Raw genomic sequence first — 20,417 nt, 5'->3', positions numbered from 1 at the left:
AACACTTATTGTTTTTTTAGAAAACTTATTGGCACTAATTAAAATCTTAGTGATGGAAGGCACATTTACCAACTAATTAGGAACAAGAGAAACACTAGAAGACAAAGGAGAAATTATTTTTGTGGATCTTGAGCATCGAACTGGAAGACCTTGGTCATTGCCTATGTAAATCTGGTTAGGGCCTTCAAATGGTTCCAATGGTTGAATGTTTTGAGAATCCATGAGTGAGATTGAGATTATGATTTTCAAAATTAACAAACATAGCACTTGGATAAGAGCTCTTGTTCTATGACACATTTTGTCGAGCATCTTGTACACTACTAAAGAACAATGGTTCTTGAAGGCTAAGGAATGAGTGCAGTTGATAGTCAGAATCATACCGATAATGACAAACAACTGTTATGTGGCCAAATTTAAAACACACTTGACATTGAAAATTGGCATACTGAGAATAATTGGAATCTACCATTCCTGTCGCGACCACGATTGGTTCCATGGCCAGAACCACCACTACCACGAGAATAATTGGAATAATTGTTATGATCCAAGTTGCCAGCATGACTAGTACTATTGTGATTTGTAGGATAATTGTTGGTAGAGTCCTGATTTTGAGAACGAAAATTGTTTGAATCGGCGGGATAAGTCTAGTGATAAACATTCATGAGCAATGTTAATTGGAGATTCAATTAACTTTCCCTTAAACTTTTGTAGACGCGAGGAAAAAGATCAAAATTGCTCTCAATAACATAAATTACCGAACCATACTCTTATGGTAAGCTTTCAATAATAGCATCTAAGTGTTCACGAGGAAGAATTGGATCACTGCAAGCACCAATAGCATCTAAGTACCCTTGACTCGAAGAAGAAACTCAATCATCGACTTCTGTTCAAGTGTCGTAGTCCGAAATTTAATTCGCAATTGTCGCACTTTCGCATGTGTCTGTTTATAGAAATATTCGTGAGGCTGCTCCCAAAGCTGATATGAGTGAATACAATCGATCAACCGAGATAAAAAAAATGAAGAAAGAGTAGATTGAAGCCATGAATAAAGTATTTGATCTTGTTCCCTGTTAGATATTGTTTGATATTATTAAGATATTGTTAGATATTGATAACCACAATATCAAACAATATCTTCTATTTAATCTTTTTATTTTCAGTTACACTTTTTACTTGTACCTCTCTCTATTATAAATAGATTACCCTATGTGTGATTTATACACAAGGGAGATTAATCTCAATCCCTATTTTCTTTATTCTCAACATGGTATCTAGAGCTTAAGGTTTTTTTTTTTTTCTTTGCTATCGCTGCCTCCGCCCCTGCTGCCACCGCAGCTGCTGCCACCGGAGCCGCTGCCGGAGCCGTTGACGGAGCCACTGCCGGAGCTGCTGCCGGAGCCGTCGTCGGAGCCACTGTCGAAGCCGCCACCACCGTCGCCGCCGAGTCGTCGTCGCCGGAGTGTTAGTTTCGACCGGCGACCATACAGTTCTGATCGTCCCTCACGCGCCATTCGAAGCCGCATCTCTTCCAATTCCTCCATGGCGTCTTTCGCTGCCTCTTTCAGTACATCTTTTGTTGGTCTGACTCAATCTTCTTCTCCTGGTCCTTGGGTTTTTGATTCAGGAGCCACTGATCATATTACTGGTAACAAATCTTTGTTCTCTTCTTTATCCTCTACTAATCCTTTACCTTCTGTTACACTGGCTGATGGTTCTAGAGTCTCATCTCATGGTGTTGGCAGTGTTAAACTTTTTCCTTCTTTAACCATTGATAATGTTCTTTATGTCCCTGGGTCTCCTTTTAACCTGTTGTCCATCAGTCGCCTAACTCGTTCTCTTGATGGTGTTGTTTCTTTTACCAACAATTCTATCTGTTTACAGGACCGGAGTTCGAAACAAGTGATTGGCACAGGATATGAGTCTCATGGTCTTTATCATCTTCGTCCCTCTACACACGTTGGTGCAGTTATGGAGTCTCCCTCTCTTATTCATGCTCAGTTAGGTCATCCAAGCCTTGCCAAGTTACAACAGCTTGTCCCTGCCTTGTCCAAGTTGTCTCGTTTGGATTGTGAGTCGTGTCAATTAGGCAAGCATACTCGTACTTCTTTTCCTCGTAGTGTCACACGTGATGCTTCGTCCCCTTTTGCCTTGGTTCACTCTGACATTTGGGGTCCTAGCCGCGTTAAGTCTACTTTAGGTTTTCAATACTTTGTTACTTTCATTGATGATTATTCCAGATGCACTTGGTTATTTTTAATGAAACATCGTTCGGAATTATTTCATATCTTTCAATCTTTTTTTAATGAAATTAAAACTCAGTTCGGTGTTTCTATTAGAGTTTTGCGTAGTGATAATGGCCGTGAATATCTTTCTCATTCTTTCAAACAATTTATGGCTTCTCACGGCATTCTGCATCAAACTTCTTGTGCTTATACCCCTCAACAAAATGGTGTAGCTGAACGTAAAAATAGACACCTTATGGAAACCACTCGCACTCTTTTAATTCATGGTGAGGTTCCTGAACATTTTTGGGGTGATGCCATTCTTACTGCCTGTTATCTTATTAATCGTATGACTTCTTCGGTTTTAAAGAATAACATACCTCATTCCATTTTATTCCCTCATGAACCTCTTCATCCCTTACCTTTAAGAGTTTTCGGATCTACATGTTTTGTTCATAATTTTAGTCCTGGTCTTGACAAGCTTTCTCCTAGATCACATAAGTGTGTTTTCTTAGGGTTTACAAGATCACAAAGAGGATACAAATGTTTTTCTCCTTTTCTTAACCGTTATTTTGTGTCTGCATATGTCACCTTTAATGAGTTCTCCCTTTATTTTAAAAGTCAATCTTCACCTCTGACTCCATCCAATCCTAACAACTCTTCTAATACCTTTAATGTTTCTATTGTTTGTGACCCTCTTACTGTGTCTTCTTCACCCTCGATTCCTGCTCCACAGTCACCTGCTCCTCCACCACCTCTTCAGGTTTATAGTCGCCGTAATCGATCACAACCACCACCATGTGACTCCACTCCAGTACCAACTACTCTGTCTCCTCCGGCTCTGACACCTGAGTCTGACCTTACCATTGCCCTCCGAAAAGCTATGCGTTCTACCCGTAATCCCTCTCCCCATTATATTGCTTTAAGTTATCATCGATTGTCATTACCTTTTTATACATGTCTTTCTTCTCTTTCTTCTGTGACCATTCCAAAAACTGTCTGTGATGCTTTAGCCCATCCTGGTTGGCGTCAGGCCATGGCAGATGAATTAAGTGCTCTTCATAATAGTGGAACTTGGGAACTGGTCCCGTTGCCATCTGGGAAATCTATTGTTGGTTGCAGCTGGGTGTTTGCTATCAAAGTTGGACCTGATGGTACTATTGATCGCCTCAAAGCTCGTCTTGTAGCCAAAGGTTATACTCAAATTTTTGGGTTGGATTATGAAGATACTTTTTCCCCGTGGCAAAGATGACTTCTGTTCGTTTATTTATCGCCATGGCTGCTCTTCAACAATGGCCTCTTTATCAACTAGATGTTAAAAATGCTTTCCTCAATGGTGGTTTGCAAGAAGAAATCTATATGGAGCAACCTCCTGGATTTGTTGCTCAGGAGGATTCTTCTGGGATGGTATGTCGTCTTCGCAAATCTCTATATGGCCTAAAACAATCTCCTCGGGCTTGGTTTGGAAAGTTTAGCAATGTTGTTCAGCAATTTGGTATGACTCGGTGTGAAGGAGATCATTCTGTCTTTTATCAACACTCGAGTGCTGGATGTGTTTACTTGATAGTATATGTTGATGACATCGTTCTTACAGGGAGTAACAACCATGGCATCTCTCAATTGAAACAACATATCTGTCACCATTTTCAGACCAAAGATCTTGGCAAACTCAGATATTTCTTGGGTATTGAGGTGGCACAGTCTAATGATGGTATTGTTATATCTCAGAGAAAGTATGCCATGGATATTCTGGAGGAAACTGGGTTGATGAGTTCAAAGTCTGTTGATACACCCATGGATCCTAATACTAAACTTCTACCAAATCAGGGGGAGCCTATATCTGATCCTGAGCAGTATAGATGATTGGTTGGGAAATTGAATTATCTTACCGTTACTCATCCTGACATTTCCTTTGTAGTCAGTGTGGTAAGCCAATTTCTTAATTCTCCATGTGAAGATCATTGGAATGCAGTCATTCACATCTTGAAGTATATTAAAAAATCTACTGGAAAAGGATTGTTATATGGTTCTAATAACCATACAAGAGTTGTTTGCTATTCAGATGCTGATTGGGCAGGATCTCCTTCTGATAGAAGGTCTACATCTGGGTATTGTGTCTCCATTGGTGGTAACTTGATCTCGTGGAAAAGTAAGAAACAGAGTGTTGTAGCAAGATCCAGTGCAGAAGCAGAATATAGAGCTATGGCCTCAGCTGCCTGTGAACTTGTTTGGCTCAAACAATTGCTTCAAGAGTTACAATTTGGAGATGTTACTCAAATGACACTGTGTGTGACAATCAGGCTGCTCTTCATATTAGCTCTAATCCTATCTTTCATGAGATGACCAAACACATTGAGATTGATTGTCATTTCGTTCGGGAAAAGGTTATGTCTGGAGACATCAAGACTGAGTTTGTTAACTCAAGTGATCAGTTAGCAGATATTTTTACTAAGTCTTTACGGGGGCCTAGAATTGATTATATTTGTAACAAGCTTGACACATACGATTTGTATGCTCCAGCTTGAGGGGGAGTGTTAGATATTGTTTGATATTATTAAGATATTGTTAGATATTGATAACCATAATATCAAACAATATCTTCTATTTAATCCTTTTATTTTCAGTTACTCTTTTTACTTGTACCTCTCTCTATTATAAATAGATTACCCTATGTGTGATTTATACACAAGGGAGATTAATCTCAATCCCTATTTTCTTTATTCTCAACATTCCCAATTACTGTATGCTGGATTTGCATGTCCTTCCTCACTATCATCCTCATTAAGAAAATGCTATGGAACAATTGGGTTGACAACAAATCGTTGAAGTTTATGCACGTTAATCATCGATTCAACTTGTTGCCTCCACAAAAGAAAGTTGGAATCACTCAATTTCTCAAAATAGCAGAGGTGGAGAATACAAAATTTAGAGATAACTCCATTGATGGATCTTTCAAGCTTTGAATACCGTAATAGAAAGAAAACAGAGAAAAGATGATAGAAGAATTAAGATTGTATAACTATTTTATTGTCTATTTGTAGTCAAGCTTTACAATGCAAGGCAACACTTCTTATATAGAAGTTTGGTATTACAAAGGAGTGACAACTGTGCTAAGAGTGGCATTTGTCCTATACACTAAGATGATGTAGCTAAAACTTTTTGTTAGGCTGTTAATATATGTAGTGTACACGAAAACCTTGACGTCATAATCATTCTATGCATAATAACACAATCATACACTTTCATTTTCTCTCTCTTTCTCTGTATATTCAATATGTTATCTAGAGTGTCAGATCTTGTTATTGTTTATTGCTCCTCTCAACTTTAAGGACTGAAGTATGACTTTCTCAAATATTTTGGATGTGCCTGTCTCAAACACTACAACTCAAACAAGCTAAAGTTTGGGTTCCAAGAGTGTCATTCTCGGGTATTCATCGCATGCAAACTAGATTTTAATATGACAAAATCCAACCTTGTCTTCACCCTAAGCTTCTTGCTCTTGTGGGACATTGTGTACTAAAAAGAATTTGAGATCTATATTTTTTTTATTTTTTCCCTTTAATATCAGTATGATAGTTATTGTCTACCTCTTAAATTTTGCAGTATTCATTTCCTCCTTCATGTGTTGGGGAAGTTGGCCGGATTGGTGCCCCAAGCAGAAGAGAAATTGGTCATGGAATGCTTGCTGAGAGATCCCTTGAACGAATTTTACCTTCTGAAAATGATTTCCCTTACACTATACGTGTTGAGAGTACTATCACAGAAAGCAATGGCTCTTCAAGGTGAGGTCTTTTTTTTCTTCTTTCCATTTTCAGCTTCCAATTTTCTTTATTTCTTTGTCATTTGCCATGATTATTCTAAAAAAATATGAAGATTGAATGAAAATGCTTGTTGGGCTACACATGTTCTGGTACTTATAGTTTAATTTTCAATTAGAGTAATTACAAGACTTAGGTCTGTATGGACAAGCTTCTTAGGAGAGAAGAATAGGAAGGGAAAAATGAATTTGAGTTCTCCATAAGCTAAAACTAGACCATGCACAAGTGAAAAATAAAAAAAAAAAAATTATAGAGGCTATACGAGAGAGCTTCTACAAATTAACTTTTATGGAGAAGCTAAGTTCATTTTTTCTTTTTTCTAGTCAAGGATTTTATGGAGAAACTTGTCCAAACTGACTCTTATTGGTGCTAATCAGAAACTAATATCTGGCCTAATAAATTAATAATTACTGTTTGATCTATTCTAATCAGCTTTAATATCGTTGATTAAATATTTATAGATGTTCTAACCCAAATCTAGCACTTGTCTTGTTGAAATATGGGTGTAAATATTGCACATTTACTGTAAAATAAATATAGATTGATCGATAATAAATATAAATTTGTAAGTAATCCCTAAAATTAAGGGATTGGGATTAGGAGTTTATTTAGTAGGTGTGCTCCAGATTTAGAGTCTTTATGTTTGGAGATTTAATTCCTTTATTTCAGAATATCTATTTCCTTCTATTAGGATTTTTTTTTCTTGTAAATACCAATGTATTGCTTCTTTTTTAGATCAAGAAAAGTAATTCTATAGTTATTGCTTACTTCCTATACATTTTTTCACATGTCTTTTGCAAGACGGAGCACCCATTGTTGGAAATAGGAGCATTTATTCAGTATTACTCTTCCAAGTAGCTTAGGTATTGTGTGTAGCTTAGTTTGATGTACCATAGGAAGCATTAGTAGTAGTTATTTATAATCTTTGTAATCGCTGTTATTATACTTAAGATTAACACAGAAAATATATTTTGGAGGGCTTAAAGGACCCCTCTTATGGTCTTCTATATATCATGATAAAGAGTTGATACAGTAGGCACATAGCTAGGTACAGTTGGAAGAGATTTCCCAACACACTACTCCGTACTTGACTTAATGATTACACCAGCATACATAAATAATTATTGCATCACTCTCCCTTAAGCTAGAGCATACAAATTGTATGTACCAAGCTTGGAACAAATAAACGCAATCTGAGATCTTCTTAAGGACTTCGTCAACACATCTGCGAGTTGGTCATTTGATCCAACAAACTCAGTACATACTTTTTTTGTCAACAACTTTTTCCGAATAAAATGGCAATCAATTTTTATATGTTTAGTTCTATCGTGAAACACTGGATTTGATGCAATGTGGAGAGCAACTTGATTATAGCAATACATCTTCATATTCTGGATGTCACAAAAGTTAAGCTCTTGAAGGAACTGCTTCACCCATATAAGTTCATACATTAGTGATGCCATTGTCCTATATTCAACTTCAACAGTCGATCGGGCCACTATATTTTGTTTCTTACTTTTCCAGGAAATATTTTTTCCTTCAAGGAAAACACTTTATCCAGTAGCAGATTGTCTGTCACTAGGAAAACCTACCTAATTTGCATCACAGTGCCCAGAGACTTGAACGCTTCCTCTATCTTCGTATAACAAACCTAGCCCGAGAGCCTTTTTGAGGTACTATATAATGCGAATGATAGCATTCAAATGACCAACATATGGACCCTGATAAACTGACTAACAAGCTAGCCTTGTAATAGGAAGATAAATCGGTTTTCCAATCAGCCTCCTATATCTTTCTAGATTGGAGAATAATTTACCATCTTCACTTGTTAATTTCTGATTTGAATCCATAAGACTGTCTACTAGTCTGCAATATTTGTTTCTTGTATGATATCAAGAGCACCCTTGAGCAACAAACCCAACAGGTTGCTCTATGTAAACTTTTTTCTCAAGATCACCATAGAGGAAGGCATTTTTTATATCCAATTGATGAAGTTACCAGTGACGAATTGTTGTCATTGCAAAGAAGAGATGAAAATAGTAGTCATCTTGGTCACGGGAGAGAAACCGTCACAATAATCAAGGCCATAAACCGGAGTGTACCGCTTTGCAATTAACCGGGTTTTTAGCCGATCAACTTCACTATTAGGGCCGACTCTAACTGCATGCACTCATCGACATCCAATTGTCTTTTTGCCTGGTGGAAAGGGCTCTAGCTCCCAAATATTATTTTGGTCAAGAGCCTACATTTTTGCAATCATGGCTTGTTGTTGTCCAGGATAATCAAGTATTCATATTTTTGGAAACAACAACATAGGACATTGAGGATAGAAAGGAACAATAGCAATGCGACAATCTGTGATAACTAAGAAAATTATAAATAGGATGTGGGTTTCAAGTGGGACGAGTACCTTTTCTTAGAGCAATTGGCCTTCTTGAATCATCTTCACCAAGAGTCATAACATTGAGTGATGAGGGAGAAGAATTTGAAATAGGCGATTCACCTTGTTCTTGGATAACTGACTATCCATTGGGGTCCTGTGTAGGAGGATATCAATAAGTGGAGATGATGGTTCAGGAGGACTCTGATTAAGACTGGGGTTGATAGAGACACTTGGAATACTGTGCTCAACTACTGGTACAGGAAGGACCTGATGTATGTGACATGAACATCTTGAACAGATGGAGAGAAGTAAGGAGTTTGTTCAAAGAATGTAACATGGACGTACATGTAGTACTTCTTGGTTTCAAAAGAGTAACATTGATATTCTTTTTGAAGTCGTCAATAGTCCAAAAAGACACATCTGATAGCACGAGCAGATAGTTTGTCTAATCCTAGAGACATATCATGAACAAAACATACAGAACTAAATACACGATGAGAAATGTGAAAGAGAGGGTCATTTGGAAATAGAATGAAAAAAGGAACCTTATTATTGAGAGGAGGATGACATCCTCTTAATAAGAAAACATGTAGTTAGGATGGCATGCCCCCAATATGTGCACCAAGTAATAGGATACAAGTAGTCTTAACTAAGTGTCTATTTTTCCTTTCTGTTATACCATTATGTCGTGGTATATGAAGACAAGTGGACTGATGTAATATACCATGTGAACTTAAGACTGCAGAAAAATTAGATGAGAAATACTCTTTGGCATTATTACTTCTTAAGATTTTCATTACTTGACCGAATTGATTCTTGATTTCATTTAAAAAAATGTGAATATGGGTAACAATTTAGAACGACCTGTCATGAGATAAACCCAAGTGCATCTCGAATATTCATCAATTAACTTAAAAAATACTTAAAACCAAAAGATGAGACACAACTAGGTTCCCAAATATCATAATAGATAATAGAGAAACTAGAATTGCACCTTGATTCATACCTTTTAGGAAAGGTAGATCTAACATGTTTTTCCACTTGACATGACTCACATTCCAAGGTCTGGAGACCACTAAGTTCAAGAAACATTTTCTTTTAATTTGACAAATGAGGATGATATAGTCGATCATGTAACAGTTTAGTACTTAACCTATTATAATTAGATCACTTTTCTAAGCGAGACGTAGGAAAATTCAGAAATCTAATTCTCTCTTCTCACTCGTCAAATTATTACAATGTCACAAGATAGCCAACTGTAAGGAACTTTTCTGTTCAGTACTAGGGTTCTCAATTGCATTCACTACCATGAGCTTTCCAATAAGTTGCATGATCACTTCCAAAGGCAAACATGTGCACAAGCACACTAATTGCCAACACTTTGGGCTAATACATGCAATGATATCGTTGTCTTGTAGTAGATGCTCCATATCAAAGAATTGGTTGATTCTTTTTTACTTTCATTGCCTATTTGGTTTCTCATTATTAAGAACATGTTGCTATTCTCGAAGGTCTTCTTCTACAAGACTGAATTTTTGTGACTTATGAATGTAAGTATGTTAGCTTCTGACACTTCCAATCTTTTTCCAACTCTTCAGTTGGTGCCTACTCAATCTGGTTTTGTTTGCACTTCAAGTATGAATGTTGATGGGAATAATGTTTTTGTTTCTGTTGAAATATTTTAGGAAGTTTTAGATTTTATTCCTATTAGTTTTAATTATGTATATTGGCTGTATATAGAATTAAAATAAATAGGAATAAAATCTAAAACATCCTAAATATCTCTACACTCAACGATATATTTCCTAGAATTTTTTTTGTAAATTATCCAATCAATGTGTACATACACACATACATATACATATATATATATATATATATATATATATATATATATATATATATTTATTTATATAGTGGATGTTTATAATGAAACAGAATAGGAGAGAAATTATTTTCTTCTAAACCTAAGAGTTTCTCCTAGCTTTGATTGTACCGGGCATCTGCGATTAGGTCATCCTGATAGTCATGTTATGAAAATTGTACTACATTGTAATATCCTATTTTCTAATGAGAAAAACCATACATTTTGTTCAACGTGTTGCATGGGCAAAGCCCATTGTCTTCATGGCAGCTACTTCCTCTCCCATTCCCTTTTAACAATTATCTCTTCAGGTGTTTGCTCTCCTCGGTGCACTCTTTGAGCATTTTTGCTCTGAAGTAGCTGCCATAACTTCTGGAAAACTGTGAGCTGGCATTTTTTGCCTCCTCCTCTAACCTTTAATGCAAAACTGTGAGCTGCCCCTTCTCTGGCAGCCACTATGCTGGCTGACTCAAGCAATTATCACCATATGCCACTGGCTCCTTAACATGTCATATTCATATACCTTCCCACATTATGTGAAGCTTTGTTAGCCCCAACAGCCAACTAGCTGACATGTTCACCAAGTTTCTTAAGGGGGTCTGTGGATGACATTTCTAACAAGCTTGACTCATGATAGATGTGTCAGTTGGAGGGAGAGTGTTAAAGATATGATTTGATTCTATTAAACAAGGAAATATCTTTGGAAATTTGTATTATACTAGAAAGAATTAATATGAAAGAAAGAGGATTTTTATTCAAATCGATTCATTTCAAGTGGTACATTAGCCTTTATATATAGAGAACTCTAAATCTAAAGTAATCAATACAAAGAAATCTCTAGAATCTTCTACAACTAATAACTTCCAGTTCTACCAATTTCTAGTTATGCATTTAATATCCTACTAAATATAACAGACAATTACAAGTAATCCTATTTACTTTATACGTTTGCAAAATATACTACTGTTCTTTTCTCTTACATAGCTTTTAAAGTTTCCATGTTTAATATCAATTTTTTTATTTTATTATAGCATGGCTTCTGTTTGTGGAGGTATCTTAGCATTGCAAGATGCTGGGGTTCCTATTAAGTGTTCCATTGCTGGAATTGCAATGGGTATGGTACTGGACACCAAGGAATTTGGTGGAGATGGAACTCCGCTTATTCTGTCTGACATAGTTGGATCTGAAGATGCATCTGGAGATATGGATTTCAAGGTTTTGATTTTACATCATTGAACTTGTGATACGTAATTTTTCACTACATTATTTCAATATTATTTGTGGAGTTGGGTTTGTTCAATGTTTTTCTGTCTGCTTTTTTTAGATAACTTCACAAGAGATATTTTAGCAATGTTAGGACAGAAAATTTAGACATGATAGGCTGAAACCACATATCCAGGGTACGTGACATTGGTTGATTGCATTAAATAAAAATAATTATAGGAGATTTTATTCCTATACACAGGATATAATATGCCTATAAATAACATTTCAATAAGGATGATTCTAATAAAACAAGCCTACAATTCCAAAGATCCTAATTAAATGAGAAAACAAATCGGACAGGGAAGATGTGCCCGGAAAGTGGGTGGCTGATGATGATGGTCCCTGTTTGAGGTTGTGGATGACAGACAGAAGGGTCAATCGGACAAGGAACATTTGGCAACTTGATTAGAAAAAGATGACTAGTTGGAGTTTCAATTTCCTTTTTTTTATGGGAACTCAACAAAGAAATAGTGATAAAATGGGTCAAAGAGGATGGTACCAGTATGTTACCATGTTGAAAGAGACAAAACGTGTAAGACAAACTAAAATTGTGCGTCGAGTGTAGAGAATGGAGTCTACTTTATATAGGATATTTACAATAACTGCAAATAATTTGGACATATACAAAGATTGATACAATGCCTATATATCAATCTCTTAACAAATTTGATTCGAATCAATAAGCCTACAATTACAAAGATTCTAATTGAATAAGAAAACAATTCATAAATTATAAAAGAAGAATAATTCTCATGAAATCATCTAGGATACTTAAAAATTTTCGGAATATAAAAACCATATCATTAGATGTTTCTCTTATTTTCTGACAACAATGATAAAATGCAGGTTGCTGGAAATGAAGATGGCATAACAGCATTTCAAATGGACATTAAGGTAAATATTATGAACATTTTAATGCAATATCTTGATACGCTTACTTCCTCTTTTCTCGTTTGTTTGTATTTTGAAAGGCTACTTTTTTTAAGGGAGAACATTTGTTATGTATTGATTAACTAGCTTTTACTCATTATTTTTGTTCATTTCTTGTCCTAAATAAGTTATTTTCTTTTGTATCTGCATTTTTTATGCTAGTGTTTGCTAATTGTTGCAGGTGGGTGGAATCACTTTACCCATAATGAGAAAGGCACTCCAACAAGCAAGAGATGGCAGGAAGCATATACTTGGTAAAGTTAAAATTCAAGTTTTACTATATATGTTGCAGTTAATGAATTTGTGTTTGTGTCAGATTTTATTGTATTATATCAGAAGTAGAACGTGTGTTTGTTTCTTGAACTTTATGGTGGCAATGTTTTGTGTTATTATAACAGCAGTTAAAACAGAAAACAATGTTTTGTTTCCATCACTCTATGGTGGCAAATGTTGAATGGATGCTAATCTCAAAATCAGGGAATTAACATGTACTTTCACCAACAATATATCAAAATAAGTTTTAATTAAATAATTATAACTTACTATAGTCAATTACACACATAAATATTTTATAGCCTTCATTTTTTACATCACATATATTTTATTTAAGTAGTTTTTAATTAGTATATTTTATATATTTTTCATTTTTCTAAAAGAAAAGTACTTTTAAAATATTTTAAAAAATAAATTCTCTTTAGTTTTACTACAAAAGCATTAATAAATTAAACACAACAATACAAATTATTTTTGCGAGAAAATTGTTTTAATATACAAATAAATAAATAGTTCTAGGGTGTTCTAACCAAAAGGTGGAGCAGTGTTGGGCGAGTTGCCAAAGGAGCAAAGTCTCCTTGTTGAGCATTGGATTCCTTGAGGATGAACTCTCATAGATGATATCTGAGTACCAAATGAAAGTGCATTTGAAAAATTCTTCAAAGTAAGAGGTTTAAAATAAAAGTAATATAAAAGTAAAGAGAATTAGGTAGGTACTCTCTGGTAGTGGTGTATATTATAGGCTTTTGGACTTTCGTGAGTGAAACTCAGTAACAAAAAAAGAAAAAACATTCAGTTACTACACTTTTTTCTACTAAAATGATAAATACTTCATCATTGGATTTTGGTTCTAAGTCTAGTACTCAACCGATCAAGTTGTTGAATATTGGAATACTGGATTAAGTTTTAGTTTATCAAACTAGGAATGTTGTTGAGTAAGGTATATACTCGGATCTAGAGTATAGTCCTAGTTTGATAAACTAGAACTTAATCCAGTATTCCAATATTCAACAACTTAATCGGTTGAGTAATAGACTTAAATTAAATAAGTAAAAACAAGTTAAAGAAGTTTTTCTATAAGCTTAAATTGATTTGAGCACAAGTTAAAAATAAGAATTTAGAAGAAGTTATTGGAGAATACTTCTACTAATTAACTTATTATGCATAAGCTAATTTTAGATTTTGGAGAAAAACATTTCATTTTTTCTTATGTTTCTCTTTTAAAAATGAAAAACTAATCTAAAAATTATCATAATATATATGCATAAATTTATTGCCTTGATTTAAACACAAGAGAGGTAAATGTCTAACTGAAAACTAAATGGAGGTCGAGAGTCATTTGAGAAAAGTTCAGGAGAAGAGAATGTAATTTTTAGGTACTCAGCAGAATAGCCTATAAACAGGCTTCTGTGTACTCAGCAGTTTGTCAGATCAATCAAATGTTGAAACTTTGGAGTATAAAATGTGTGAATACAGAACAAATAAAACATTTTTATATTTTTTAACTTTAAAATTAATTTTCTTTGATTATTGTTGACATCTTAAATATCTTTCTCCCTGTTGTTACCTAATGTAGAAGCAATGACGAATTGCTCACCTCCTCCGGCAAATAGGCTTTCCAAATATGCTCCTCTGATACACATTATGAAGGTATTTCTTGCTTTCCTTTTTCTCCTTCGTTGGCTATCACTTAATCATCAATGGGTTATCACGCGTACATTTTTTATAGGTAAAACCGGATAGAGTAAATCTTATAATTGGTTCTGGTGGGAAAAAAATCAAGAGCATTATTGAGGAATCTGGAGTAGAAGCTATTGATGCGGACGATAATGGCACTGTACGTGAACAATCAGCTTCGACATGCTTTTACCTGATTATTTGTTACAGTTAACTATTCTATTGGTATACAGTGCAATGAATAAGTCTTCTTGGGCTTTTGCAGGTGAAAATATTTGCAAAAGATTTGCCTAGTTTAGAGAGGTCTAAAGCTATTATAAGTAGTTTGGCGATGGTTCCAACTATTGGTGATATATATAGGTAGCTATCACTTCTTTTTCTGATTATATTTGTTTCCTCATTTTTTTTCTTTTTCTCACAAATTTCTTCCTTATTATGATTCATCCAACTGGTCCCGGATAATCCTCAATTTTACTTTTTTTATTCCCATTTAGTCTCTTGGTTAGGGTTCTATTTGTTTTGTGTGATAAGGGACCAAACAGAAAATGTGTGATATTTATTGAATATAGTAAAACTAGGTTTAAAATAAATCTCCCTTGTGTCTAAAATACACATAGGTAATATATTGCAATATATCTAACAATATCTAGAGAGGCCAGAAAATAAGAAAAAAATAATACTTAACGGACAAAATTAATGACAGACTAACCAAGGTAGTATATGGGAAATGAAAAAGCAAATTTATGAGGACTAAATTACAGCCTCTTAAAAATAAGGGATCAATGAAAAATCATAATATTAAAATTAAAAACATAATTTAGCCAAAGAATATTCCTTTTTTAATTAATTATTTTCGAATTTGTTTGCAAAAGAGAACTATTGATAAATTGTATGTGTAACTGTGCTGCCTTCTATACTTCAGGAACTGTGAAATCAAATCAATAGCTTCATATGGAGTTTTTGTAGAGATAGCACCTGGACGAGAGGTACATAAACATATATAATTAGAAGCAGATACCATTTAGTTGCTTCTTACACATAATTCGATTTTGGGTTTTCTAGTGAAGTTGTATCGTTGTATGTTTTTGTTTCTTAAGTCTTATAAATGTTTTAGAGTGATAAAAAAGCATTTTCTTTTTAATGTTTGCAATTCTCTTGTTGACTGGAAATCTCAAACTATTAGACCACTATTTGGATACAACGCAGGTTTAAACTATAAAAGTTTATGTATTAATCAGGATCCTAATAATGGAAAGAAAAATCAAATTTTCTACTAAAATGGAACAAATCTGTACTCCTATAATTAGAAGGGTTGAGTGTATTAAAAATAAATCCCCTGACCATAGCTATAATATATTGTTGTAAATAGGGCACTACAAATTAGAGTGCCAAACCAGATAAGATACAATGAAAAAGTGATAATAATTAAATAAGAAAACAAATCATGAATTATAGAAAAGAATACCAAATCCTAAGAGATCAGCTAAGTACTCTAAAATATTCTATAAAATAATATCATCAGAAATTTTTCATATTTCTAACCATATCCAACATTTCTTATTTTATGTAGGGACTTTGTCATATCAGTGAACTGAGTTCAGGTTGGCTACCAAAGGCAGAGGATGTAAGCATTTTCTTTTGGTTCCATTTTACAAATAAAGTTAACCGCATAAGCAAATAATGCGGGGATAATATTTGACTTGCATTCGTGCAGGTGTTCAAGGTGGGGGATCGCATTGATGTAAAGCTTATAGAGGTATGTCATGTTACTCATTGTTAGTTATGAATGATGCTCAAATTTACCAATCGGTCTATATGCAATGTTGTAGTAACTCATTTTTCTTTCTTAATGGTGATTGAACTAAGCCAAGCTAAGCCTTCATTTGGTGTTTGTCGTATTTGCTGGGTTATTTTAGTGAATTACTTACATGTTCTCATTTGAGGATGTTTGTAATATTCTATTAACAATTGACTACATGATTTGTGCTTTATTTGCTTCGAGAAACGTTAGGTAATCATAACATTGTCTTCATGTAATTGCGGTACGGTTAGATAACTAGGGACTTGAAAGGATAGTATTGAAATTTCGGAATATTATTGATGACAATTCAACTGTTCAAGGTTTTACAATGTATAAAAGTCTACATGACGGCTTTACTAAAATATACCAAGTATTAGGAAACTTGAATTTATCCTAATTAAAATATTTACAAGATTTAATTATAAACGAAGTCTGTTACGATAGGTTATGTAAAGTACAATTTGACTGTAATTTTGTATGAATTTTCTTACCTCATTCTTTCTGCTCTGCTCTCTCATTTGCTCGTTCTGCCTCCATGACTAAAAAGAAAAGGGAGGAACTAGGAGAGAAAAGTGGTTGTTTTAATGGAGCTTTAGAGCAGTGATTAATTTCACTATATTTAATGTTATTCGCTTTATATGAATGAACAGATCTCGAGTTTCTGTCCCATAAATTCCAGCAATACATGTTTAGCTTTTAACTTACCCATTAGAAATGAACTAAGCCTAATTCATCCCAGCATGTGGTTCCAAGGGAGAGTATTTTCTGAGAAACATAGTATTTTTTACATATTCATAGTTGTTGAATATTGAGAAAAACTGTATAAGGTTAATCTTCCTTGTGTCTAACGTACACATAGGATAATGTATTTATAATAAAGAGTGACACAAATATATATGACAACCAAATATAAATATGGTAAATAAAAGATATTGTAATAAACAATATCATCAATATCTACCAATGTCAAACAATGTCTATTTTTTCCTAATAAACAATAGAAATTATGTTTCTCTAATTAATATAAAACGTGATATATCTAACAGTAGCCAATACAAGACATCTTATACATCTTTCCCATTCTCTGAAGTGGAAGTGAAGCTGAGCTAAACAGTACTTGATAGAATAATAGATGCAGTTATGAACTCTGATCAGTGAATACATTTCTTATATTTATGCATTTGGCTAAGAATCATAACCAGCATTATTGGCAAGTGTGTTGTGAAAGACAATTCTGTGAATTGTTGGTCTGTTGTAATAGAAACTATGTTTCCCTAATTAACATAAAACGCGATATATCTATCAGTAGCCGATACAAGACATCTTATACATCTTTCCCATTCTCTGAAGTGGAAGTGAAGCTGAGCTAAACAGTACTTGATAGAATAATAGATGCAGTTATGAACTCTGATCAGTGAATACATTTCTTATATTTATGCATTTGGCTAAGAATCATAACCAGCATTATTGGCAAGTGTGTTGTGAAAGACAATTCTGTGAATTGTTGGTCTGTTGTAATAGAAACTATGTTTCCCTAATTAACATAAAACGCGATATATCTATCAGTAGCCGATACAAGACATCTTATACATCTTTCCCATTCTCTGAAGTGGAAGTGAAGCTGAGCTAAACAGTACTTGATAGAATAATAGATGCAGTTATGAACTCTGATCAGTGAATACATTTCTTATATTTATGCATTGGGCTAAGAATCATAAGCAGCATTATTGGCAAGCGTGTTTTGAAAGACAATTCTGTGAATTGTTGATCTGTTGTAATGGATTCTGACACTCTGCTTAACTATGGCACAGTTATCTATTTGTCAGCTATTACACATGAGACATTATTACTAACTGAAACTTCTTTAATTTTTTTTTTCTATATTCTTCTTTACAGATTATTATTATTTTTTTTTTGAAATTGGTAAAATTGGTCCAGTCAATCAACTTTTCATTAGTTCCAGTCCCACTTTATGAAGTATGAACTATGTCAAGTTTTACTATATCTTGTTAAAAGATCAAGATAGAATATCGTTTCCTTTAATTTAGAGATCTCTTGCCGATAAACTGCTGCACAGTAAATCTAGAATATTCTATCCTGATTTTCAAATATCTGACGATTTTGATTTGATTTTACCATATTGTGAGATAGGTATTCTGTCTTATGATTTTAAGCATGCACTGCAGATCAATGAAAAGGGCCAGCTGCGCCTGAGTCACCGAGCACTGCTTCCTGATACAAATCCAGATAACTCAAATGTTAAACAGTCTACTGGTGAACTAGCTGACGACACAGAAACTTCATCAAAATCACCTGAAAAGTCTAAGGACAACTCTAGCACTCCCAAAATCACATCCTCTTCTAAAAGGAGTTCAGAGGATGATTCAGTACTTCCATCTAAAAAGTTTGTCAGGAGATTGGTCAACTCTTCCCAGGATAAGCCTTTGACTAACAAAGAGAAAACAAAGAAGAGTAGCAACAAAGCAGCTGGTAGTGTGTCTGTCAATGATGAAAGCACTTTGGTTAGTGGAGAGGCGTAAAACTGAGCAAATATATTTTCAAGTAAAGCAGAGACAAGTGATGCTTGCTAGGAAAAAAAATGGTTTCATACGCACAAGATGGCTGAAACTGCAAGCTCTTTAAAACTAACAGGTGAATGGTATGAACAACCTATATCAATTCTCTGCAGATTTTGTTGCATTGGTATCTATATTGGTAACACTATAAATAATAAATAAATAAGAGAAAATTGCCTGTACTCAAACTGCTCAACCCTGTTAAGTGACTAGCTATGCAGTGGCCACACTATTGTGAAGGTTGCTCTGACTTGTGAATGGAAGGTCACAGGTTCAAATCATAGAAACAGTCTGTCCACTTATGGTTTTATATTCCTCACTGGCCACGAACTTCATGGACTTTGTTGCTCTTTCTTAAAACTCCGGTTATCTACAAAGATATTTCTACACCTTGATCGAAGTTGAACTCTGCTTATATCTAAGAACTAATCAACCACTAATTATTTTGATTGCAAGTATCTGATCCAAAGTTGTTTTTTAAGAACTAGACATGATTCAGGTTTTGGTGGCATGCTATCTATTCCGGAGTTAATTTACTTGCCCATTGATGATCCTTATCTTATTGGCAGTGAACTTTTTGGAACAAGCTGGTGCCTAAACTTGGAAATGATGTGACTTGCTTCTTTCTAAGGCAGATAATCTTGCTTAAGCTGGGAAGGTGAAAAGGAGTACTCTGTATGGTCTGTACATCTCACAAATACATCATGGCAATTTTTGTGTTTTATCCCCCGATGACACCTCTATCTATAACCTGTTCTGTAGTTTGTTTTTTTTTCAATTATTTTATGTGATGACTCCCTCTTGTGAGCTCCTATTCTGGAGGTATCAAATGTAAATCTTAGTTCATCATTACAAGGGAGAGGGGCGAATCTTTACACTGCATTGTATTTATATTGTATTCTTTTACGTTAACAATTAAAATTATGATATTTTCGATAATTCAAATTGTTCGATACATGGAATGAACTGCTAATTTCATGTTGTTCAAAATTAAGAGTAAAATATGTGTACCTAAAAGTGTACATCAAATGAGATATCCGTTTATAGTCACTATAGAAGTTATAAGATATTTAATATTTTGCAAGATTTGTATACGAAATTGAAACGTGAATGATGACTACGAATTATTCTGATGCATCTGTAGTCCTTTCTATCTATCTTCAAGCTTGCTATAGCTTAAACTTTATACAAAAGAATATTTTATTTTATTTCTTTATTTCCTTTCAACTTGTCTTTGTAAGATGTGCTCTAAACGCAAAAGTAAATTTAAATAAGACTAGCTTAAGTTTTGATTATAAATTATTTTAAACAATAAATCTATCAATATGTGCACCCAATCAGGCTTAAAAAATGGCAATATTTTGGTTATAATTATAGTAAGAGATAAATATCCATTTGTGCCTATACATTTTCTGTTTCTCCACCTACACGCATTGGGTTTGTACCTGCATTTCTAAATTTACGTGACTTGAGTTTTAGTTATTAACTTCACGAAATGTAACCAACGGCCGTACAATTTTATTAGTATCTTACCATTGCTAATGTTGAATCATGAATTTGCAATTTGTGGTGTTTGATAGCCACAAAATATTACTTGCTTGTCAAAA

At 34.2% G+C, this 20,417-nt stretch overlaps 1 protein-coding gene across 3 annotated transcripts in view; it reads left to right on the top strand.

Moving 5' to 3' along the window:
* Positions 1-19,749, top strand: part of RIF10 (polyribonucleotide nucleotidyltransferase) — a 49,765-nt gene extending 30,016 nt beyond the window's left edge. For 2 of the 3 annotated variants that reach the window (XM_028074652.2, XM_085671106.1), the window contains 12 exons: positions 5,826-6,004; positions 11,319-11,502; positions 12,400-12,447; positions 12,665-12,737; positions 14,333-14,406; positions 14,486-14,593; positions 14,699-14,793; positions 15,356-15,419; positions 16,004-16,057; positions 16,148-16,189; positions 18,421-18,893; positions 19,380-19,749. In XM_028074652.2, coding sequence (XP_027930453.1) covers positions 5,826-6,004; positions 11,319-11,502; positions 12,400-12,447; positions 12,665-12,737; positions 14,333-14,406; positions 14,486-14,593; positions 14,699-14,793; positions 15,356-15,419; positions 16,004-16,057; positions 16,148-16,189; positions 18,421-18,774 — 1,275 coding nt within the window. In that variant the 3' untranslated portion in view covers positions 18,775-18,893; positions 19,380-19,749. The remainder of the gene's footprint in view (positions 1-5,825; positions 6,005-11,318; positions 11,503-12,399; positions 12,448-12,664; positions 12,738-14,332; positions 14,407-14,485; positions 14,594-14,698; positions 14,794-15,355; positions 15,420-16,003; positions 16,058-16,147; positions 16,190-18,420; positions 18,894-19,379) is intronic. The other variant, XM_028074660.2, reaches the window with a different exon arrangement.
* Positions 19,750-20,417: the final 668 nt, after the last annotated feature.

Source organism: Vigna unguiculata, chromosome 1 (assembly GCF_037176805.1).
Source record: "Vigna unguiculata cultivar grain cowpea cultivar isolate G323 ecotype 2 chromosome 1, ASM3717680v1, whole genome shotgun sequence".
NCBI lineage: Eukaryota > Viridiplantae > Streptophyta > Magnoliopsida > Fabales > Fabaceae > Vigna > Vigna unguiculata.
This window is presented reverse-complemented; position numbering and strand designations above follow the sequence as displayed.